The sequence below is a fragment of the Dermacentor albipictus genome, chromosome 2, assembly GCF_038994185.2.
Source record: "Dermacentor albipictus isolate Rhodes 1998 colony chromosome 2, USDA_Dalb.pri_finalv2, whole genome shotgun sequence".
In the NCBI taxonomy this organism is placed as follows: Eukaryota; Metazoa; Arthropoda; class Arachnida; order Ixodida; family Ixodidae; genus Dermacentor; species Dermacentor albipictus.
Genome location: NC_091822.1, coordinates 54,570,516 through 54,593,580, shown reverse-complemented (window position 1 = coordinate 54,593,580; position 23,065 = coordinate 54,570,516). Strand labels below are relative to the sequence as shown.

The window sequence follows — 23,065 nt, the reverse complement described above, 5'->3', positions numbered from 1 at the left end:
CGATCGTCTCGCAAGAGTCGCGTTGGCACGACAGACACGTGCACGAGTGCGATTGTGACCAAACGTGGTTTGAGCGCCGGGCTGCTGCTGTGCTGGAACAGCCAGCTTTGATCTCCTTCCCTGAAAGCACGCCTTCCCCGACCGACTCTCCACGGCGGCTTGCGCGGTTCTCGCCGACTCAGAAAATTGGCTGGGACTTAGGTTAGGGTAAGCCTGGATATCTCGAAGCGAAAAGGTTCAGTGATGCTTAAGGTTTAGCTTATGGTTATGCTTTATGATTTAGCCTATGGATATAGTTGCGGTTTAGCTTATGGATATGCTTATGGTTTAAGTTATGAATATGCTTAAGGTTTAGCTTATGGCTATGCTTTATGATTTAGGCAATGGCCATGCTTACGGTTTAACTTATGGATATGCTTTGGTTAGCTTATGGCTATGCTATACGCGTGCCTTGTGTAGTGCCTTGTGCCTAGTATAGCTGAATTGAGCTGACAAGCCCAAACCATGTGGTAGTTGTCAGCCACCTCCCCACAGTATTGGTACTTGCCAGTGAAGGAACAATCGAAATGTTTCAATATTGCCGGGCACAATAAAGTCTTAGTGAAAAGCCGGTTCAAGATGCGTTAATTAGCCTTGCCAAGCCCCTTTGCGGGCGTTGGGTATTGGCGATGCGTATCTTTGTAATAGGTCGTGATATCTTTGACTGTAACACGATAGCTGCCTTCGGTTTCCAGGTACTCGTGGTCTAACTGGGACGCCCGGTAGATGAGTGCTCGGGCCGCCTTGTTCGCGGCTTCATTTTCTGCTAGGCCCTGGTGGCTCGGAGACCAGACCAGGCAACGGGGGGTAAGATGGATTCCCCCGTTGCGATAGTTCTCCAATATTCGTTCCGCTAGCGGGCTTCTATACGCTTCGTGCTTCTATGTTTTTCAAGCTGTCGAATATTTGAAAATCTTTTAAACAAAATTCAAACCCTAAATCGAAATTCCGCTTCGAACAGTCACTAGCATTTAACTTTCTCTGTCAAATGCAACAAACTTCATTAAGATTGGTCCAGTGGTTATCTCAGAAAAACGTTTTCGCGTTTTACATGTATTTTAATAGGCCGCGTCGGAGTTGGGCCCGAGCTAAAGCTTCCTCTTAAAGGGACACTAAAGGTTAATAGTAAGTCAACGTGGACTGTTGAAATACCATCCCAGAAACCTCGTAACGCTTGTTTCGTGCGAAGAAGAGGCTTATTTTAAGAGAAAATGCGTTCTGAAGCGTCCGCGTACCTCTAGCGCAATTCAAATCGCCCGCCCTCCGATCGAGGAGTGGTGACGTCATGGTCTCACAGTGACGTTGCGCCGTCGGTGAGTAAAACGACGCCCGCAGGCGGCGCTACGGCTTTTCTGCGCAAAACGCAAACGTGCGGCCAGAAACAGAGCCAAGACATGGCCGATAGCAGCGCGAAACCGGAACTATGGTGGCCAGCGGAAGGAAAAGCGCGCGACGATAAGCTGGTTCTTGATTTTATGACGCCAACTTTGACGCTCCTTGCAATGGACGACCCCGACAACGACACATTGACTCGCGATGCTGCAGTTGTCCTTGCGCTTCGGAGAATGCAGGCAAGACTGACGGAACAGCGCTACGGGAAAGCATTGCTTTGAAAGGCACCTCACACGACTTCGGTAAGTCGGCGTTGAACTCGTAATCCTCTGGACGAAATTGCAGCGAGCACACTATGCGATTTTTCGGCTCTTTGCCAACGCACTGTGGCAGAGGTACGGCACTTAACCACTTCGAAAGGAGAAGTTCACTCGTTGGCACACAGCGATAAGTAACGTTTCATTCGCTGCTGCAACTGCCCGGCCAAGTTCCACGGACCGTTCGCGCATCCCACGACATCACATGGACGTGGCATTCTCGCGGCCTTTTCCAAATGCAAGTTTCACGAGCCATCAGAACCAGCGCAGCACGACGTGATAACGAAACAACTGAAACTCGAAAGCGCGCGCGGCGCTGAGTCGTGCGAAAACGAAACCTTTCGACCACCCATAGTACTGAAGGGCGACGTCAAAATGTTATTTTTTCTTAGAATCGAACAGAAGTAGAGGAGTAGCATTTTCTTCCGTCTTATAGCCTAATGAATTGATCTTTTGAATACCAGTAGTTGAGTACATGTGACATAAATTTTGATGAGGAATGCATTCGTCATCGTGCAATACCGGAGTGTCGCTGGCGTGTCTCAAATCGCGTCATGCATTTACCTCAATTTCTCGGTTACTAAAGCTCTGCTCCCGATTATATTGATGCCTTAGACGTTCTAGAGCATTGGTTTATCACTGTAACTTGACTTCATAGTAACCTTTAGTGTCCCTTTAACTCCTCTATTCTCCGTTTCTCAACCATCCGATCTATGAACTATCCCCCACTGTGGGTATGTGCGTCAAACATACACGAGGACGACGACGACGACATTGTTTGAACAATTCTTGTGCGTGAGAGCCATGACAGAGGTTCGTATTCATGATCAACTGCTGGTCACTCTATTGTCTCCAGCTCCATGTGTATCACGGGGCGTCGGTCAAGATTCAGTTGGTGTTCGGAAAAGGCTTAATCTATAACTAAATAGTACGAAATCGTCCGAAATAAATGAACGAAAAATACCGCACTTGGAGCATATCAAGATTGTCGCCCTGAAGCAATCGAAAATTCATCCACGGTTTCCTAGAATGAGGAAACTGCCCACCATGGGCGAAAAATACTTCGCTTGCTCAGTAGCACCAGTTTGCCTTCTCTCTCTCTCTGCCCGGCTAAGCAAGCTACGACAGTCACCAAGAGAAGAGACTCCCAGAGAAAGAATTTCCGAAACGGAAACTAAGTTGTCTAAACTGTGTTTCTAAAATGCCTTTTTTTTAAATATAGGAAACAGCGACAGAACGGGAAGAAAGTGATCGACCGTCACAGTCACCACGAATTTCTGACAGCATTCACTCGCTTCATCTTCCTTCCTTCTTCAGAACATATGGCATATTTGCGCAGAAGCCGGGGATTGTCCAGTGCTGCGCAAAACCTAATATACGAAATTACTGCGGTTAATTATCCGCCGTTGCGCACTTTTTTTTTCCCTCTTCGCTTGATTTACCCGGCATAAATCTCGGCGTCTCAAGTGCCGATCCATGCTTGGCCAACCCCGCAGTGGGTATGCTGCGTGCCGCTCCCGTAGAGAAGGAAATCGCTCGAGCCTCCAGCGCACGTGCAGTCGTTCCTTTTCTTGCTCCCACAGAGCCTCCGACGCTCCCAGTGCGCGCACGACCTAGTCGCCGCTTTCGGTCCGTCCACGCCTCTCCCACAACCGACGCCGATGTCCGACAACTCCGTGAGTACGCCGCGCCCAACCGAGACGCCATTGCTCGCGCCCGATTCGCTGGCTCCGTGGCCGAACGCAGCTGCAGAGGCTTTGCCGACGCAAGAATTTGCGAGGCGGCGCACTCGGTTCGCCGTCGCAGTGTGCACGGCGAGCGCACTGCTTTGTACCGCCCCGTCTCGCGCAATTTGAGAAAAGCGGTTGACGCAATTCTTTCCGATTATTGGGCCGCGCATGTGACGGATCGAAGGCGCTTCTCGGAAAAGTGAGGCGTTATTTCGCCGGCGGCCGGGAAGGTACAGCTCGGGCGGTAGTTTGTCGACACGTCATCCTGCACACCCGAGGACCTCTTGCAGGTCAGAGGCACCGCGCTGTCTGCGCCGTGCTTAGAGAAAGTACGGTTGTACGACATAGTGCCCGCTATCGTCATTTTTTATGCGAAGCATATTACGAGAGCTCAACCCAGCTCCTCAGGCGCGGCGGTGTCGCCATGAAATCACGTGACACCGTGACGTCACGACAGAGGAGAAGTGGCTTTGGCTCAACTCTTGCAAGACGGGCTGGGTGGGAATCGAACCAGGGTCTCCGGAGTGTGGGACGGAGACGCTACCACTGAGCCACGAGTACGATGCTTCAAAGCGGTACAAAAGCGCCTCTAGTGAATGCGGTGTTGCCTTAGAAACGAGCTGTTTCTAAGGCGTGCGTCTCTTGCTCAGGCGCACATTTCGTTGACGCGCCGAACGCTGCTTTGCTCGACGCTCACCGCGTCCAATGCGGGGCGCGTAGTCGCTGCCCTGTAGCCCATTGTCTTACACCCCTTGGCGGGTCGACGGGAACGCTGTCGCGTTCCACTCTTGAAGGCGAAGAAGTAATGCATGAGTTGTTTCTTCGTCTAGCCGAACCAAATATAGCCAAGCAACAGCAGTTCACCAGGCTAAACAGTGGTTCAACAACTAAAATAAAGGCTAGGATGCTTCGCATCCTGGGCTTAACCTTACCTAAGCCACAGCCATTTTTTTAGATAGAAATTGTTTTCCTACCAGGACTTGTTTGTTTTCACTTCCAACAACCGTCTTTATTATCACTCGTGACGTATAGCGAAATTCGACCTGGTTGAATTTCCTGTAGTTAAATAGTCAGCTATTATTAGGCCGAAAGCCCTTCTAGTTTGTGTCGACAGACCTGACCGCCGGAGTGTCCACCGAAGCGTCATCACGCCATATGAAGAGATTAAAGACAGATTGAAGAATGAAAAATGATTGATAGTGACAGTTAAATGAGTGATAACGTTATCAGAGATTTATAGAGGTTAATAATGACTAGGAATGACTAATAATGAATACTAATGACTTGTAATGACTACTAATGAATCAAATGAGCAATATGTCTAACGACAGCTTGTAATGACCACAATCGATTAGAAATACCTTGAAATGTCTATAATTAGTAAGGACTACAATGACTATTAATGACTTCTAATGACAATGACTCCGAAGTGACCAATATGTCTAACGACGGTTGTAATGACTTGCCTCATAATCAGAAAGTGGTTTTGGCACGTAAAACCCCAAATAATATTATTGTAATGACTGCAATTGATTACAAATGACTAAAAATGCTTACTAGTGAGCAGTAATGACTAATAATGACTGAAATTACTTGTAATGACTACTAAATGACCAATATGTCTAACGACGAATTGTAACGACTACAATTGATTATAAATGACTAAAATTGCTTAGTAATGATCAGTAATGAGTATACGTGCATCAATAAACCTCATCCCATTGTTCTACAGATAAACTGAGGTGTCGCTGACACAATCATCTCCCATCTAAGATGATACCCCTCGCGTAGCACAATATCTTCACTTCTTTCAGGATCGGCTCACAGGGGCATGCCAAGCAAAGGGGCATGCCAAGCAATGAGTAGGAAGGTGCCCATTCGTCTTATTCTTAATCGACAATTCATGTTCACGCGTGATTAATTCATGCCTCAAGCATGCTCACGCATGCTTCTTCCTACGCTAGCGCATAGGAAGAAGCACGAATAGGTGGTCCCAAGGGTGCGGAATAAAGCGCTCCGATTCTTACGTAGATTGCCCTGTTGGGGTAGTCTATCAGATTCCTCTGTCATGCGGCAAAGTATACGTAGGCCAAACAGGAATGTGCGTGAATATACGCATGCGTGAGCATGAATTGGCGATTAAGAATTAAGCGAGTGGGCACCTTCCTACTCATTGCTTGGCATGCCCCTGTGAGCCGATCCTGAAAGAAGTGAAGATATTGTCCTACGCGAGGGGTATCATCTTAGATGGGAGATGATTGTGTCAGCGACACCTCAGTTTATCTGTAGAACAATGAGATGAGGCTTATTGATGCACGTAGTTATAGTTGCGCGTTGCTTGAACAGAAAATTTCTGGGTGATTATGGTTTCCCCCCGCACGCGGAGTGGTGTATTCCTGAGATGTACTTATATGCAGTCTTCGTGGAATAAAAGTTTAGTTGCAAGTCTGCGCCTGTCCCAGTGTCTCTGGGGTCGTTTGTTTGCGCAGTTATAAAACTATTTCCTAATATGCGCCAACTCGCCCAACAAGAAGTTCTTCTAAGCCACATATTGCCTTTTCCGAAACCTCCAGCCGTGTGAACTTTGACGCCATAGCGTTGCGCAGCAGATCACGAGGTCGTGGACTCGATCCTGGCCGCGGCAGCCGCATTCCTATGGAAACGAAACGAAAATATATATATATATATATTTCGTGTACCGTGCTTTGAGTGCATGTTTGCGGGACTCCGAGGGGGGGTGGGGGTAAGAATTATTCTGTAGCTCTCAATTACAGCGTCTTTCATAACCCCGTGGACAGTTTCGCGACGTTAAACCGCGTAATTTAGCATTCACCCTATTCCAGAGTTCTTCCGTCAGATTCCATGGTATATTCCGCGTTCGCAAAGGAAGTGCCGAGCGTAAATCGGCGTCCAACGCGTGCAGGACACGGGGTTCCCACCTGCGGAGCCAACGGAACTGCAGTCCGCCGCCGGTGAAGGCGTGGAGGGCGTGGAATCCGTGGCCTTCGACTTCGACTCGACCATCACGTGTGAGGAGCCGGACAGCGAGCAGGGTAAACACGCATGAACACTCATCTGATTATATTTTATCGGCATTCAACGGCTCGTGTATCAAGATCAAACTTTGGAGTGAACACCGGCATACCAATCTCACGTCTGTCCATGCAATGCCCAAGGTATCGCACGTGTTACTTTGAGTTGGATGTCTAAAAATACGGATGGCTATATTCAAGACTGGTGCGCGAAACCCAACGCAATGTCCATAGTCGCGCTTCCAATGTGCTGGAGTGAACATTGGCTGTGAATTTTACTGCGATAGCAATTATATGGACATTCCTGGCGCATTTCTTCCGTCGCCGTGAAGTTCCGTAAAAAGTTGAAGGTAATAAATTCGTCGCCGCGCGCCGTATGCTGTATGTGCGAGTGTAAGCGTGGGAGGGTGAACCGGCGAGAGCGGCTCAATTTCGTCCATGCAAGGGAGGGAAGCGGGGAGGAAGCGCGCCGACTTACGTAGCGTGCAAAAGGGGAGAAAAGGGGAGGGGCCCCGGGAAAGGGGAAGGGCACTCCGGCCTGCCTGGGTGGTCGCGCGCGCCCACCCTGGCCGCTGCGCCTTTAAAGCTATCAGCGACGGGACGCAGTCCTCCACGTGCTGTATTTTCGCAGCTTAACTCGCGTTGATGCGAGACGGAAGGTCAGTTCGCTCGCTGCAGCTGCCGCGCTTCCTCACTCCAGCGTTTTGACAGCGAGTTTCCGCGGTCGTCGACTGAGATGTGTTCATGTTTGCTTGTGCGCGCGTGACACCGGGGATGATTATTAATTTAGTTAACAATTCTTAATTTAGTTAATTTACTAGTTTATGCGGCCGATAAAGCTACTATCCTTACTTCGTATAGCCACCCCTAATTTGCAATCGCAATCGATGCTGCGCCTGTCGAGCTATACTGCGAATTTTACTGATTACTGATCAATAAACTAATGTTTTAATTAAGCTCTAACTAAAAAATAACATTTCTTCGTTTTATATCTGTAGGAATGTACTTTCCGGGGCACAACATAAAGATGAACCAGTTGATTGTGTGTTTCTTGATGTGGAAATGTGTTTGCACATTGCAGGGTTAAGCGCATCGGTGCAACCCCTGATATTAGCCGCAATTTTTTTTCTTCAGTATGTGGAACAACTGGGCAAACTAGATCCGATGTTCGTGGCAACCGTTGTTGCGCAGTGGCAACAACGCCACTGCACAACTCAAAGAAATCTTGTGCAAATGCGCCAGCCAATTACATTTCCCCGTTTCTGCGATGTCACGGTGAAGGCGAATTTTTATTTTTTTGTTCAGCATCGGCGTCTCTCGAAAAATATATGTACATATAAGTGACGAAACTGTCAAAAGAACGCCGATATGTGAGGCACGTTTATGAAAACTACCGTGCTCCGTCATCAGTGCTCTTCTGGCACGAGGAAAATGGTATTTATAGGAATTACTTCGGCATATATAAAAATCATTTTTTACAGCACAGCTGTTAAGGGCTAGTTTCCCCAGGATCGCGTCCGTGTGTATAAAGCTCCACATACGTGTGCCGATCCCGAAGATAGTGAAATGCCGGACCGATCCGCGGCGGTGGTGCGTTTCGACATTAAGGGGCCCACATACATACCTTCACTGGTCATCCTTCTTCACAGAGTGTTTGTGCACTGAGCTTTTTAAATTAATCTGCTCACTTCCAATGGGAAAGCTGTTGTCGCGTCGTGAAGTCGTTTCGAATGGTCTGCGTCCTGCGTAACTTTCCTTTTCCCATCTTTTTTTTCTTTATTCTTTTTTTTCTTGCACTTTGCTAGTAGCGTGCGAAATACGAAAATCGCAACGTGATTGCACGCCCGCGAGCTTCGTCGCCACCGGTTTCGAAAGTGATTCTGATCCCACTGGCATATACCGAGGCTTCAAAAGCAGAGCTTGTACTGAAGTCTTATATTGTCGACTTACGCTTATTCCGTGCGGCCTTCCGCACGCGCGTGGACGTGCGGAAAGCTGCACGTTTCGCACGTGCAGGTGCACAAATTTCGCTTTGCACTGGTTTAGCACGAGCAGTTCAAGCCGAAAGTTGTACACGTTAAACGCCGACATGTGCGAAATGTGCAGCATTCCGCACGCGTGCGGGAGGATCCGCAGGTTTCAGCGCAAGTCTGCGCGTCCTCGGGCGTTGGCGACCCTGCAATGGCACACACGGGGTGTCCCACGTAACTTGAGCCAATAATTTAAAAAATGAAAGGCGCGTCGCAAGCGAATCGAACCGAACGCATACTATTCGCAATAGCCTATAGTAACTCAGACATTTTTTCCCCGATAACTCACCGAGTAAGTTTCGCTGCCCCACTTTTTAATTGCTGGTGGAGGACTCCAAGTATGATACGCTGATTTGTAGAGCACCTTCAGAAACTACCGATCGAGTTGTTTCTTTTGCGATACGTCTCCCGTAGTCCTTTTTTTCCGGGTTGCAAAGAAAGCCCGCGACATATGAAAAAAAAAAGCCACGTGATGGAGCGCTTGCGCAGTGGTATCGTGCTGCTCTCAAGCGTGCGTTCGGTGAAGAACGTCGGCTCCCGTCGGATCACGGCGAAAATGCACGCTGCTGGCCGAGCGCTTCCGATGAGATAAAGGAACGCCCTGCCGGCTCCTCGTCGCCAGTCACGATACAGCCGACCTTGATCTAAATTAATTGGTGAGGCGGCCATTACTTCTACGAGAAATCAAGATGCTCATTTGAATAATTAACCTAATCACGCTAATTATTTTTAAAGCTAATTACCTTACGCTGCATATTCGAATCCAGTAATTATAGCCGCTGAGTTCCCATAGCGTATCCACTTGGAAGGAATTTCGTGGACAGCACCAGTTCTGAGATATCAGTTTTCAATGTGTCCGTAGAAATTCATTGGCGTTGCAGTTACTTTTGTGCTCCAGTGCATAAAACAGCGGTTTCTTAAAATAGAAATCCACTTTCTTTTTTGCTCAATTTTTTCTTTGCAGTAATGGAACACTGTACAATGCAGCGAAATAAATTCGTATCTGGACTTTCGGGTACCCTCAGGTTTTCTTTTCTTCATTTCTTCGTAATAAATCAAACCTCGTTTAACGAAGTTGAAGCAGGAGCCAAAATTACTTCGTGCACATCCATTACTTCCTTACATCTATCATTGCATGTACAGCAATATCAGCTCCGTGGTGATTTTTGAAGGGGAATTGCACTTACTTTCTTGCATTCGTTCTTTCTTCATATCTTGTTTCGTTATTTGCCAGCAAATCTCGCATGTATCCTTCGAGGTTAATAACGAGCGTTAGCCCCCTCTCCACTGCAATATCACCCCTACGAATAGGCAACAATGATTTCACTCATTCGGGGAAGCTCGCGTTGTTACACTCCCTACAGACGGATTAGGTAAGCAAGTTGCATTGGTGAGGTAATCTTTCACAAGTCTATTTTCATACATATGGTGAGAAAAGGTGAATTACTAGCAGAAAAGAAAGTGGAGCAGACTTCTCTTTTAAATTTCGCGCGGGAATTTCACGGCCGATATGTCATTTCGACGCCAATGTCTCGTATTTTGCAGTTTGCAGTAGTTTCTCGTATTTCGGTTGCTTTCTCCCACGAAAACTCGTCGAAGCTGTCTATATTTATACTACATGGTTCTTTTACAATTCAATGAAAGGAATTTTTATGGAGTGCCAACATCCTCCGCCTATTTCTTTGCCCCTTGCAGGACATAAAAATCGAATAACAGATCGCCTCTTCCAGTGTTCTCCAATCCCCCCCCCCCCATCTCGTGCCAGTGAAACCCGTCTTACGCCTTCAAATTTTCTAATTCAAACCCACTACCTAACTGTCCGTCGTCTTCGACTGCACTTTCCTTCTCCTGGAATCCATTTTGCAACTGCACTAAACCACCGGCCATCTGCCTTGCGCCTTGTAAGGCCTGCTGAATTTCTTCCACCCTATAATGTCAACTTCATTATCAGCTACGTACCCCATTTTGCTCTCGAAACTTGCCAAGCCTAGCCTGATTCGCAGCCGATATTTACCGACGAAAAAAATTAACTAGGCTCACACAGACATTGGCAAGACCATGACGGTGCGCAAGCTTAAAAGCGGCGTCGCCACCCGCGTTTAATTGTTGCCTGTTTTCTCGTATATCGATCCCTCTCTCGCGATAACCGTTTCTTTTTCATTCAGAAGGATAACTTACTAGTACGGCTAAGATAACCTATTTTAATGTATCTTCCTAATGTCGCCAATCCACGTCGGAAGGCGTGGGCCGGTGTCAACGCGCCTTGTGCGTCCTCCATTTGCATGCGTGACTCGTCCTGCGCGCTGCAGGATACGCGGACGCGCTCGCCGACCTGGTCGCCGAGGCGGCCCTGGAGCTCGGCAGTCCTCACCGCCTGCTGGCCGACGAGCAGAGCGATGACGACACGCTCGACGACGACGACATGAAGGTAAGCCGTACGCCGCGGTCGATGCACTTCCCGTGCAACTATTTTCGAGAAGCGCGATGATACAAGCACAACAAGGCAACCACGACAGGAGTATAACGCTGTCGACTGCATTGGAAGAAGCACCGGGCATACAGTTTAGTTGGCAGTCGGCGCTATACGGTCCTGTTGTACTCGTTATATTTCGTCCCAGCGCGCTGTTTCAACAGACCTTCAAGCTGAACCAACTCGGAAAAAAAAAAATCAAGTTGCTCCTGAACAGGGGCTTCACTTCGCGGTTCGTGTCACTGGTGGTACCGCACCTGTCGGCACCGTTCGCTACCGTTCCGTACAGAGCAGAAAAACGCAAGGAGCGTTTCACGGCGCTTGTGGGAGTACAGGAGAGCGAGGGATGGAGCTAACAGCGCGAAGGGTAGAATTCGTGTTTGTCGCTTCGCGCTGGTCGCAACCTTGTTGGTCAGTGACAGCGTTTATAACTGATATGCTGCGAGTTTACCTTGCCATACGGTTCTTAGTCAAATCCTTGATGCAGCCAATACAAACAAGTAAGCACAGCGCTTACTGCCAGCTAACTCGATCTTTTTCGTTAACAAGGGATTCTTTTTGTTTTCAGGATAACGTACAACAACACGACACATTATTTATTTATTTATTTATGTATTTATTTATTTATTTATTTATTTATTTATTTATTTATTTTACAAGTACTGCCAGCCTTGTTACCACGAGTAGGCATTTGTAATAACAAAAAAAATATATGAAATAAGATCAAACAAGATAACAGACACTGAACAAGAATCTGCATAAAAAAATCAACATAAGAGAAACCTTTCACAATCATGATTTGATTAGTAAAAACGAAAGATGAACGCTATGGTTTATTCACAAAGTGCAGAAAGAAAGGATGAAACCGTTGGACATTTGACAGTTGTGGCAGGTAGTGCGTTCCATTCAGAAATAGTGCGCGGGAAAAAAAGAGTTTTTAAATACGTTAGTCCTGCAGGTAAAATCTCTAACCTTTTTGTTGTGATAAGAGCGCGTGTAACGGTGACTAGCCGGTAGAATATATGCTGTTTTATCTATTCCCAATTGATTGTTATGCAGTAAAAAAAATTCATTCTGTCCCGATAAAGCCTTACTGCAAGGTTTTCCAGTTCTGCAGCTTCTAGAAGAGATGATGGGGATGTGCGCCAGCTGTACGAATTGAAAATAAACCTGGCTGATTTTCTTTGGACTTTTAGTGATGTTGGTTAGTGTGTGCGGATCCCAGACAATGGCAGCGTATTCTAGAATGGGTCGGATGAATGTTTTATATGCTAAGAGGTTTATTTCAGGTGAAACGTTTCCTATTGATCGCCTTAAAAAGCCTAGTTTCTTCATTGCTTCATTATAAATGTATGTTACATGTTCATTCCACCTAAGATCTGATGTTAATACTACTCCCAAGTATTTGTACATGGACACGACTGATAAAGACTGGTTGTTAATGCTATAAGTAGGGGTCAAGGGATTCTTTTTGCGAGTAATGGTCATTGCAACAGTCTTTTTGAGGTTAATATTCATCTGCCATTTCGAGCACCAGGTTTGTATTGCATACAGCGCGGTGTTTAAAGCTTCCTGATCATTTGAATTGCGTATTTCGTTATACAAAATGCAGTCATCTGCAAAAAGCTTTATCTTGACGCGTATGTCACTGATGACGTCGTTGATAAAGATAAGAAAGGGGAGCGGCCCTAACACTGATCCCTGTGGAATGCCTGAGTCTACAGTTGCGGGTGTTGAAGCTGCATCTTTGACCTGAACACTTTGTCTGCGTAATGAAAGGTATGCTGTAATCCAGTTAACTAAGGCGTCGTTCTTTAAAATGGGTTTTAGTTTAAGAAGTAGTTTGGAGTGAGAGACGCGGTCAAATGCTTTTTCAAAATCGAGAAATATTAAGTCTATTTGGCCTTGTCTATCTAAAGCTGTCGCTAAGTCATGAACTGTTTCTACGAGCTGAGTTACAGTAGAAAAACCTCACCGGAAACCATGTTGTCTTGCGTCAATTATTGCGTTGTCGTTAAGAAAGGCGGAAGTGTGCTTAAAAATTATGTGTTCGAGGATTTTTGCGCATGTGCATAGTAATGATATTGGCTTGTATGATGTGAGGAGAGACGGATTCGCTGTTTTTGGTATGGGGATGACTTTCGCGTACTTCCAGTTGGTTGGAATTTCTGCGCGTGACAGTGATTTCTCGAAGATTAGGGTTAAATACATTGAACACCATTCGGCGTACCGGGAAAGAAACGCATTCGGGATTCCATCAGCTCCGGGCGATTTTTTAGCGTCGAGGTTGAGCATAAGTGCTAACACACCTTCCTCAGTAATTGTGGCATCACCAATCGGCAGAATGTGTTCATAGCTAGGGAACTGTAGGCTGATACCGTCGTTACGAGTAAACACTGAGCAGAAATATCGGTTGAGCGCATCTGCAGTTTCGACACTGTCGGTTAAAAAGATATCACCGATACACAGTTTGGGTGCAGCTTTAATTTTTGGCGATAAGTGCTGCCGGAATTTTCCTGGGGATGAGACGAGAAAATTTTTTAGTGTTATTTTTTTATAGTATTCTTTTGCTTTTTTATTTTATCAGCTAATAATGTACGCAAGCCAAGAAGCCGATCGCTTGCGGGAACAGTCGGGCGCTGCTTGAGTTTTCTTGCCTTTTTCAGTTTCCGCTCTATCCGTACTATTTCTTTTGTTACCCAGGGATTGCGCTTCCGCAGCACTTTTCGCTTCACAGGTACAAAATCACGAACACATTTCAGAACCAGGAACTTGAAGTAGCCCCATATTCCATCAATAGAATGCTCGTTTGATTCACACATGGTATGAAATTCCGGAAAAGTGCCATCTAGGGCGTCCAATACATCAATATCACTGGCACGGGAGAAATCTGAAACAAGTCTTTGTTGTTTTTAAATCTGTGGAGCAAAATTCACTTCGAACGTAAGGTATACCGTTTTGTGATCCGATATACCTTCGAAAACTTGAATTTGTGGGTTGCGGCGGACTACGGCAGTATTTGCAAGGAAAAGGTCCAGAATTGACAGTGTATTGTTTTGAATGCGGGTAGGTTCTTTGACAAGCTGAGAAAGGTTGTGAAGCACTACTATATCTACGAAAGGTTCAGAAGCACTTGAGAGGGGCTCAGAGAAATCGTTAGTCCAATTTAAAGAAGGAACATTAAAATCACCCGCAAGTAGCATACTGCAGCGCTTATTTTTATAGGCGCTCAAGAACTCGTTAAGATTTTCAAAGAAGGTGGTGTCGCAATTTGGAGGCCGATAGAACCCTCCTGCGATTAGATTACACTCGTCAAGAAAAATTTTTACCACAACACATTCAATTCCTGTAATATCAGGCATCCTAGTAACACTCAACATTTCTTGGAAGAGAATTGCAACGCCGCCGCCGCGGGAATCCCCCCTGTCATGTCTGTAGATTCCGTAACCGCGAGGTGTTATTTCAGAGTCGGTGATGTCACTATGCAACCAGGTTTCTGTTAGTATTAGAACATGGGGTTTGTGGGCAATTACAATACTCTCTAATTCGGCGATTTTGTTTGCTATGCTCCTAGCATTTATGTTTAGACACCGAAAAAGTTTTTTTTTCTTTTTTAACAAAGGATTGGGGTCATTGCAGTCCGTTAGGGTTTTCTCGACGGAAGGTGACAGGTATGCGTTTCATCTGAGCGCTGTCCCATAGGTACGTTTGATTGTCAACCTTTATCTTGTCGTACTGAAGCCTTACTTTGGCACCTGCTTTCCTATCGTCAGCTGTGCTGTCCCAGATGCGCTTCCTTATCTGCCGCGTCTCTGCTGAAAAATCTTACGAAATTGATATATTTTGCCCTTTGAGCTTGTGGCAGTTACTTAGCACGGTTGTTTTTTCTCGGTGGTCTATAAATTTTAGAATGATAGGGCGGTGCTTCTTTGCCTGTTTACGGCCCATCCTATGCAGTCTTTCAACGGAAGATACTCGAACACCTAAGTGCTTTAGAAATAATTCTTCATTTAATGTGCTCAATAGCGAATCCGGTGTTTCGTTCACATCTTCTTTAAAGCCGAAGACTAATAGATTGTTTCGTCTGCTCCTATCTTCTAAATCAATTAGTTTCTGTTCTAGATTCTGTATTGTTTGTTCTTTGCATGTTCTCAAATTGTGCTCCGAGTTCCGCATATTTGGCTGCTATGGTTTCCACGTTCTCAAGTTTAGACTCAATGGTGTTTAGTCGCTTCTGCATACTCTTTTGTCCATCAAGAATTTCCCTGAGCAACTGTTCAGTAGTGGGCCCAGGATTGGATTCAATATCCCCACTGAGCAGCAGCAACGCAAGCAAAAATTTTTTAATGTACATGCATACAGTACTAACGCTGGAAGGGCACGCCAGCTGGACTAGACAGCGGTGACACGTTTTGACGGAGGAGTACGTGTTACTAACCTGCGTAAACAACATGAACGGGTTCGTCATGGCTCTGACGGATGACCAGCTGGCGTGCCCACTGAAAGCATCCCGGGGCAGGAGGGTGTTTAAGTAGTCAGGTGGAACGGAAGTTGAGTGCGCTGGTTTCCGGTGAAGGCTTGCCCAAGAATCCAGCTGAGGCAGTGGTCCGTCTGCGCAGTCTCCACAGAGTATGAAAGGTAGCGTAGGGGTGACGCTGCCGGTCGTATCTTGAAGGGCGCCGGCCATCGCTGGCGCAGAGGATAGAAGAATCTGCGTAAACAACATGAACGGGTTCATCATGGCTCTGACGGATGACCAGCTGGCGTGCCCACTAATATTGTCAGTGTTTGTATTTGTTATCATTTTTTTTAAACTTGTTGTATTTGCCCCTTTGCAGGACAGTGCATAATGCATAATACTCATTTATACCCACTTTATGCCGTAAATCAGCTGGATATAATAAAATAGGGGTCCCGCTCTATACCGCTTTCATCCCTGCGATCATCTATACCCCACTTTTAATAAGCAATATGGATTGTCTTTTTTCCTTTCTTTTGCGCTTTTTAACAGTTGTCACTAACAGCAGTAATTCATTTTTTTCTGATTGCTAGTGCTCTGTTGCAACGACGTCGTCTTCAGGCTAAATCTTCTTGGACAGAGCAGCAAACTTAAATGCCCGGAAATTCTAGTGCTTTCTCTTCTTTTGCTTAAGTCCCACATATATAACGTTAAATATATTGAAGCAGCTTCTGTTTCTGTAGTTTAATTATAAACTTGTAAAAAAGCGCAGATTTGCCAATTCCATGCGATTAGGGCTATCTGTGCCGCCAAGCCATGCAGTTTACATTACATGAGGGAGGTCATTGCTCCACCTAGAGAGAAGCTGTGGCCCTTCTGCTCGAGCCACCTCACAACTCTCTCGAGAGCATTTATGATGGTGATAGTTCAAGTGAAGATTAAGTTCCAGCGGCGATGCTATAGCCGCCGATGGACGAGTGGACGTTTGTGAAACTTCAAGCAGAACTAAAAAAAAAATAGTAATGTCGGATGGTCGTTTCCTGATGTTTAAACTCGTGTTTAGCGCGATTTTCATGAAAGCCTTTTATCTCGTTGTCGCCGTTTTGCTAGATTTGAGCTTCGGTTCCGGATTGCGCACGTTCTTCAGATGCCTGAGGTTGTGATCAAACCACAGTCTGTCGCACACCTTGTAGCTGTGGGCGCAGTTAGGGTCGAGGGATTTTATCTTGAACCGTCCATCGGCGCCCTCCGTGGGAGAAATTTCTCTGCGTCGACGTCTCTGCTCGGCCTCCTACTCTCGGAGTGGGGCGTTAGCTTCCCTCCGCTGGCGCTTTGCTTGCACTTCTCGCTCTCGAAACTCGGGATTTGCGTGACGTCGGCGCTGCCGCTCGCGCCGGACGGAATCCACGGGGCGAAAGGGCGCGCGCCGGCGAAACACCTGCTCCTATACCCCTATCCTCTCCCGGCACCCGCTCTGCCCCCCTGCGTGACACCAGACGCCGGACGGCGAAGGCTCGACTTAGAACAGCCCCGCTGTTAAAAGGCAAGTCATGTGAAAGAAAGCTCTCGTAGAGGAGCAGCCCGACTTTAAGAGGAAGCTTTAGCTCGGGTGCTCCTATCTAAATACATGCAGAAGAAGAATTCGTTTTTCTCAGCAACCATTGCACCGAATTTGGCGAGGTTTGTTGCATTTAAAAGAAAAACTTAAAATATAGTGACTGTTGGTTTCGAATTTTCGATCTAGGCCGTCATTGTTTTATTAAAAATTGGCGAAAATTGAAAATTTTCAGAAAACGATACTATCCACTTTACAACACTGTAACTCAGCAAGGAAAAATGATATCACAATTCTGTGAATTGCATATGATAGTACATCAAAAGCGGACAAAATTACTGTGTTACACGTGAATCTAACAAAATTCAGTAATATGGAAATACAGCTTTTGCGGAACCCTTGTAAACAACTTAACAAATTCACGTAAGATACAAACTGGCATATCGAATTTGGCCGCTTTGAATGATCTAATGAATGCCGTTTACACAACCGCGATATCTGTTCTTGATGCAGACTTATTAAGCTGTAAACTTCATGCTTCTATTTTATTCAAGCTTTTGTATTTTTAAAATCTTTTAAAAAGATTTCAGGCCCTAAATCGAAATTCCACTTCCAACAGTTACTAGAATTTAAACGTTTCTCTCAAATGCAACAAATTTCAATAAAATCGGTCCAGGGGCTGGCTCAAAAAAACGTTTTTGCGTTTTAGATGTAGTTGAATAGGCCGTGTCGGAGTTGGGCCCGAGCTAAAGCTTCCTCTTGAGAGATCATCCCAGCGAGGAGAGAAGATTATTCATCCGAGCATGGTGACGGACTTGCACAAGCGCTTTATTGAATAATCGTAAATGTGGTGTTTACCATAAAATGACAGATGCACAGCAGCCGCAGGTACGAAAGAAGGGAAAGCTGCTAGGGGCCAGCAGTCGGTTGGAGTACCGACAGATGCGCTATTTGTTCGTAACGAGTACCATTCCCAGCACCAATGTGCATGCAGCGTTTGTGGGTGACAGATGTTTTTTGCACGCAGGGGCACGCGGGAACAGGCGGAACAAACGGAGCGGGATGGGAACGGTTCGCTTTACTAACCTTTTATAAGATCCCTCCCCCACCCCACTTTATTCTTGTCGCGTGCTTGCCGCCAGTGTTCATTTCTGTGGTTTTACGTGCCAAAATCACGATCTGATTATGAGGCACATTAATTTTTACCGTCTGGGGTTCTTTAACATGCAATATAAATACATGAGCGTCTTTCAGCCAGTAGTCATGCGCCTCGTCACAAACCGCAGCCTCTCCGCGGGCCATGCCGACAGATGGTGACGAAATCGACATAAGCGCTTGCTCTAAACGCAATTAAACGCACTAAACGATTGCAGTATGTAGCAGGCGATGCATAAGTGGGCGCACTATGCGTTCTCGGACTACAGCGATCGCTAATAAGTGGAAGAAAAGCTTGCTTTCTTATTTATTTTTTGTCCGTTAGGTGAAGGGTAGGAATTGGTACTTCATCTGACGTTCGAGTGAGCAGGGAGTGTATTGGCCTCGAGGACATACCATGGCGTCATGTGCCAGAATCTCTCCGTGACGTAGAAAGTGACATCACGTGATACCGGCTGCGAAGTGTTCGGCATTTCCTCAGCCACGCTCAATTCTGAGTGTTTACCAGTTGTGTGTGTCTTGGCCGCAAAGCAACCTAGCGCGTACATCCCCGTCATGTAGGGCAGCAAATGCTTTTAGCGAGCGAGCAGCCTGATGCTTTTATATTGCTCATTCAGTTCGCATGATCTTTCATGAAAGTAGTTTTTTTTAAGTCAGTAAAAGTATACGCACTTTTGACGCAATAGCAATACTGTTCACAGCGTTCGTCTCGGGCATGCAGTGAGGCTTGCCACTTTTGTCAGAATTATTGGGGGACGAAGATTTATCGCCAGTCTATTAGGGTACGTTAAACTTCAACCGGCCGCTTACATCTTTATCTCCATAAGCCGCACTTCTCCGGTGTGAGCGCGTGAAAGTCGCATGCGTCTCTTCGCAGGATATTTTGACTGATGTTATACTTCATGGTATGCACGCTACAAGCACGTTGTGCGTCGCTTGCTCGACCCTTACGATCACGACATTATTTCGTTTTCAGTGGCTTTATCAGCCAAGCATCTCTCTGCCGCTTCGTTTTGGAGCACGCGGGAAGACTCACATCGGGCTCGATCGAATACATGAGTCACTGAGCGGTAAACCACAGATGCTAAAAGAGTGGGCAACTAAATTTCCGCCGCGGGGATGACACACGTTATCCACAGCCGCACAATCGAGGCTTAGCTCGCCCAGCCAGGGAGCTACGTTGGCTGCGGTAAAGGCGCGAACGCGAGTCACGCGATGTCACTTCCTACGTCAGAGCGATAGCAGCGCCGGTCTGTCCAGTGGTGGACCTCGAGCTCAATACACACATGTGCAGCACTGTTTTCTTAGTAAACGCCCAACAAAAAGCGCTGAAAGGTACACCAATCGGTTTCTTAAGGAATTTAATATACGCTTTTAATAACGGTGAGTTCAATTATTATCATAAAGAATTGGCGCGGCATTCATCTCTTGGAGATGACTTGGAGACGTTTAGTGCCATTCCCAATGTATGATTTTATGTGTGTGCAATTGGGGATTACATGCATATGTTATGATGATTATTATGAAGAGCGGCACATGCCCAGTGACCCAGTTGTCGTGAAATGAAAATGGTTATAGATCTGGACATCGATATATCCTAGGCATCCCAACAAGGCTTATCAAATTAAAGAGGTTTATTTTAAGGACGCTTCTGTTCTGAAAATCAATGAGCCATATGGAAATCAGCGCCGTGTTTTTCTTTTCCCCTTCTTTTTTGCAAGGTCTATGTCCGAGATGTGTAATCGTGTCTATCCAACATGTAGCCCAAATCTGCACCTTGCTTATGAAGGATATGCTGCACACTCGTTTTGCAATAGTAATGGTGGACTTTCGTGAATATTTTAGTTCGTAGCTTTTGCCAAAAAAAAAATATTACCGACGATTACGTTACTTCCTAATGCGAAATTTGAGCGCAGCAAATAAGCTGTTTCACCTTTTCGATAGATTGAGGCAAAGAAATCGAGCAACACATGTATGCGCTATCACAGAAAACGGCAGGGTCTTCTCGGCGGCGGCGCTTAGCCTCTGCTTCGGCGACGCGTACTCCTGGATCATCTCGACGGCGGCGACGGTAAGCTTCTGCTTCGGCGGCACGCACCTCTGGATTCTGACGGCGACGGCGCTGGGCCTCTGCTCTGGCAGCTCGTTTAGCAGCAGCAGCAGCAGCAGCAGACGGAGGACTTCCATCGGTCGTCTCGCTCATGGCTCAGAAAGAACTGGCAGATAATTTCGCAGTGGCGAGCGGCAGCGGCAATTTCGGCTCGGGCGGTGCACATATACAGATCCGCCGCCACCGACCTGGCTCTCTGATTGCCACCGCACAGGGGTTGCATTGGAGGAGGAGCGAAGAAAGGAATTAAGTTCGAGCCGGCGCTTTGACAACCGGAGACTCGCAGGAAGAGGGGGGAGGGGGGCGGCGTGTACACCCAGCGGCAAACCATGGGGGCAGAAGCGCGCGCAGCAAGCGGACAACACGATAAAGGGAGGAGGGAAGAGATAGCAGCGACTGACTGATGCCGCTGACGCCGATAGTGAGTCAACCCCAGCTGCGGAGCTGCGGTTTCAGGGACAACGCCGCCGATGCCGACACAAACAATATGATATCCTCGCTTCCGCAGCGCTAAGAACCAGGTCTAGCCGTGGGAAGGTGGTCACGTATTCGTCGACGTGCCGGGGCCTACGTGAAATAACCGGCGCGTCGGCAACTGAAGAGCACCCTATCCGCCACACAAGAACAGGGGGGGGGGACCCTTTCCTCCTCTTTCTGCATGGCGGCGACGGTGTTCTATGCAGTCACGTTATCTTGACTCTCTAGCGGCGTCAGCGGCATCCAGCGGTATCAGTCGGTCGCTGCTAGCGCTGGGGGGATGAAAGGGGGGCGGAGCTGGTTACGAGGCCGACGACAACGCCGACGACGACGCGAAACCCAGGAACGGACGCCAAAGAGCTGCGCTCTAAAAGGCCGGCGTGGTCGTATGGGAACCGAAAACGAGCCCGTTCGGTGTAAAATGCAGTGATGGATCAGCATTGGATGCTACAGCGTACGGTGAACCAAGTAGCTGTTGACTGGCTAAAATTCGTAACACTGCATGGTTACATGCTGGCAGCAAGATTGGTCATGCGTTGTTCCAGCATTGGCTGCACACTTTAGTCAAATACCCCCGTCGGGGCTCCTGTCGATGCCAGCTTTTTCTATTTAATATAGTTCTAAGCTTCACTCAAATATTTGTGCGGGCCTGGGATGTGTGTCGAGAAAGGTGCATGCATAGCCTTACAGGAAAAGGAGGAGGAAAGAAATAGAGAAGGCAGTGATGTTAACCAGAATTTCGTCTGGTTTGCTACCGTGCTCTGGGGAACGGGAAAGAGGGAGATAGAGAGAGGAGGGAGGAGGAAAGACGGTGGTGTCTTAGAGTTGGCAAAGTATGGAGGAGGCATGCAGAGCATTATTGTTTCAGCTTGCCGCTGCATACTGTGCCTGCGGGATGAGATAGTGTCTCGAGATTAGTCATCAAATCGTAACGTTCGTTTTGCGCCGCAGCGCTCGGTGACCCTTGATTCGCGTTACCTGCGCCAAGTAAAACGGGACACGAAGAGGAACCGGGAACCACGGTCACCAGGAACGCCGGTACGGCGTTCGGTGCGTATCGCGGTGTCTCCTCCCTGTGTCGTGTCCCGTTTCGTGCAGGTGGCACGGATCGAGCGATCGATCGACCATGCCCGCTGCACGTATAACAGCGTATAACTTCGTTGTCGTCCCGCATCTCTGCTCTCTGCATGACGCGTCAACCACGCGCGCCTCCTGCAGATCGAGGAGGAGCTGCCTCGCGTCGACGCCCAGGGGGCCATCCGGCGCCTCGAGGAGCTGGTGCAGCAGAGCGAGATGATGCTGGCGGACCTGCAGGCCACCGTGATGGAGACGCTGGCCGCCGCCCGCCGGCCGCGGCTGTCGCCGTACCGTCGCTTCATGTCCCGCCCGTCACAGTAGCGACGACGGCCGCACCGGCGGCGTGGCGCTGCTGACTTGCAGGAAACGCCTCTGCTCATCTCTTGTTTTCCCCAATAAAATAACCCTGTTGGTCTTCCGAAGGACTCTTTGCGAGCCTCGCCGGGTTTCGATTGACACTCGCTGCGCCCTGGCTGTTCTCTGCCGAACGGGGAGGAGTGTACGCGCGCCACGTACCCAGGATTTTCTTTTTTTCGGGGTGAATAATGCCTACCATCTGCCATAAAGACGCGTAAACCCGCAAAAAACAAATGAAGTAAGGTGCATGTCACAGGTACGCACGCCTGTGAGATGCAACTCTACGTTACTTGACAACCGCGTCAAATGGACTCGTGCAGGAAAGAAGCGCAGGATGAACACTGCCAACAACTGGCAAGCGATCCTAAAAAAATTCTAGTGTTTTTTCTTAATTAGATCTCAAAGCATTATAGAGAAATAACATTTCCGGCACAATCACACTTCTTTTGAATCCGTCGTTTACTGCTCTAACAAGTGCCAAAAACCGACTCGTATTGTTATTTGGGAAGGTGCCTAACGTTGCCTGGTCGCCGGTCCCCTACAACGACGTAGAGCGCCGGACGCTATACGGTTCTAGACGTACTGCGTCCACCGCAGGATGTTAGAAAAAAAAACACATAAGCACAGCACAGAAGTGGCTACGTCGGTTGGTTCGACTGATAACTGTAGAAGCGTCATTCAAAACACGGAGTCTTTCTTCACTTCCGACGGCGTTTTCTCTACTTCCTTTTCAAATAAAAAGATGTTGATTCATAAATATTTTCACAAACAACGGTTAAATTTGTTCATTTTTTGCCTTTCCTTCCTGTTTGGCTGTTGCCTCGGCTCTCTCCCTTAGTATATCGCGTAATTTCTAAATTCCTTGCGACTCTTGTTTCCGTTTGTCAATTTGCACGAAAAGTGCTGTACAATTATGGAAAAACCA

The 23,065-nt window shown here is 47.3% G+C and overlaps 1 protein-coding gene across 1 annotated transcript; it reads left to right on the top strand.

Annotated features, from left to right (window-relative positions):
* Positions 1 to 3,205: 3,205 nt before the first annotated feature.
* On the top strand, positions 3,206 to 22,201 carry LOC135901855 (uncharacterized). The gene is made up of 4 exons (XM_065431688.1): positions 3,206 to 3,364; positions 6,342 to 6,471; positions 10,790 to 10,908; positions 21,925 to 22,201. The coding sequence occupies exons 1-4, from the start codon at positions 3,350 to 3,352 to the stop codon at positions 22,102 to 22,104; spliced, it is 444 nt and encodes a 147-aa protein (XP_065287760.1). The 5' UTR covers positions 3,206 to 3,349; the 3' UTR covers positions 22,105 to 22,201.
* Positions 22,202 to 23,065: the final 864 nt, after the last annotated feature.

Bases quoted from the DNA above. Each gene is read 5' to 3' on its own strand.
- LOC135901855 (XM_065431688.1), top strand. The intron at 6,472-10,789 runs GTAAACACGCAT...TGCGCGCTGCAG, and splicing joins GGAGCCGGACAGCGAGCAGG to GATACGCGGACGCGCTCGCC. The intron at 10,909-21,924 runs GTAAGCCGTACG...CGCCTCCTGCAG, and splicing joins TCGACGACGACGACATGAAG to ATCGAGGAGGAGCTGCCTCG.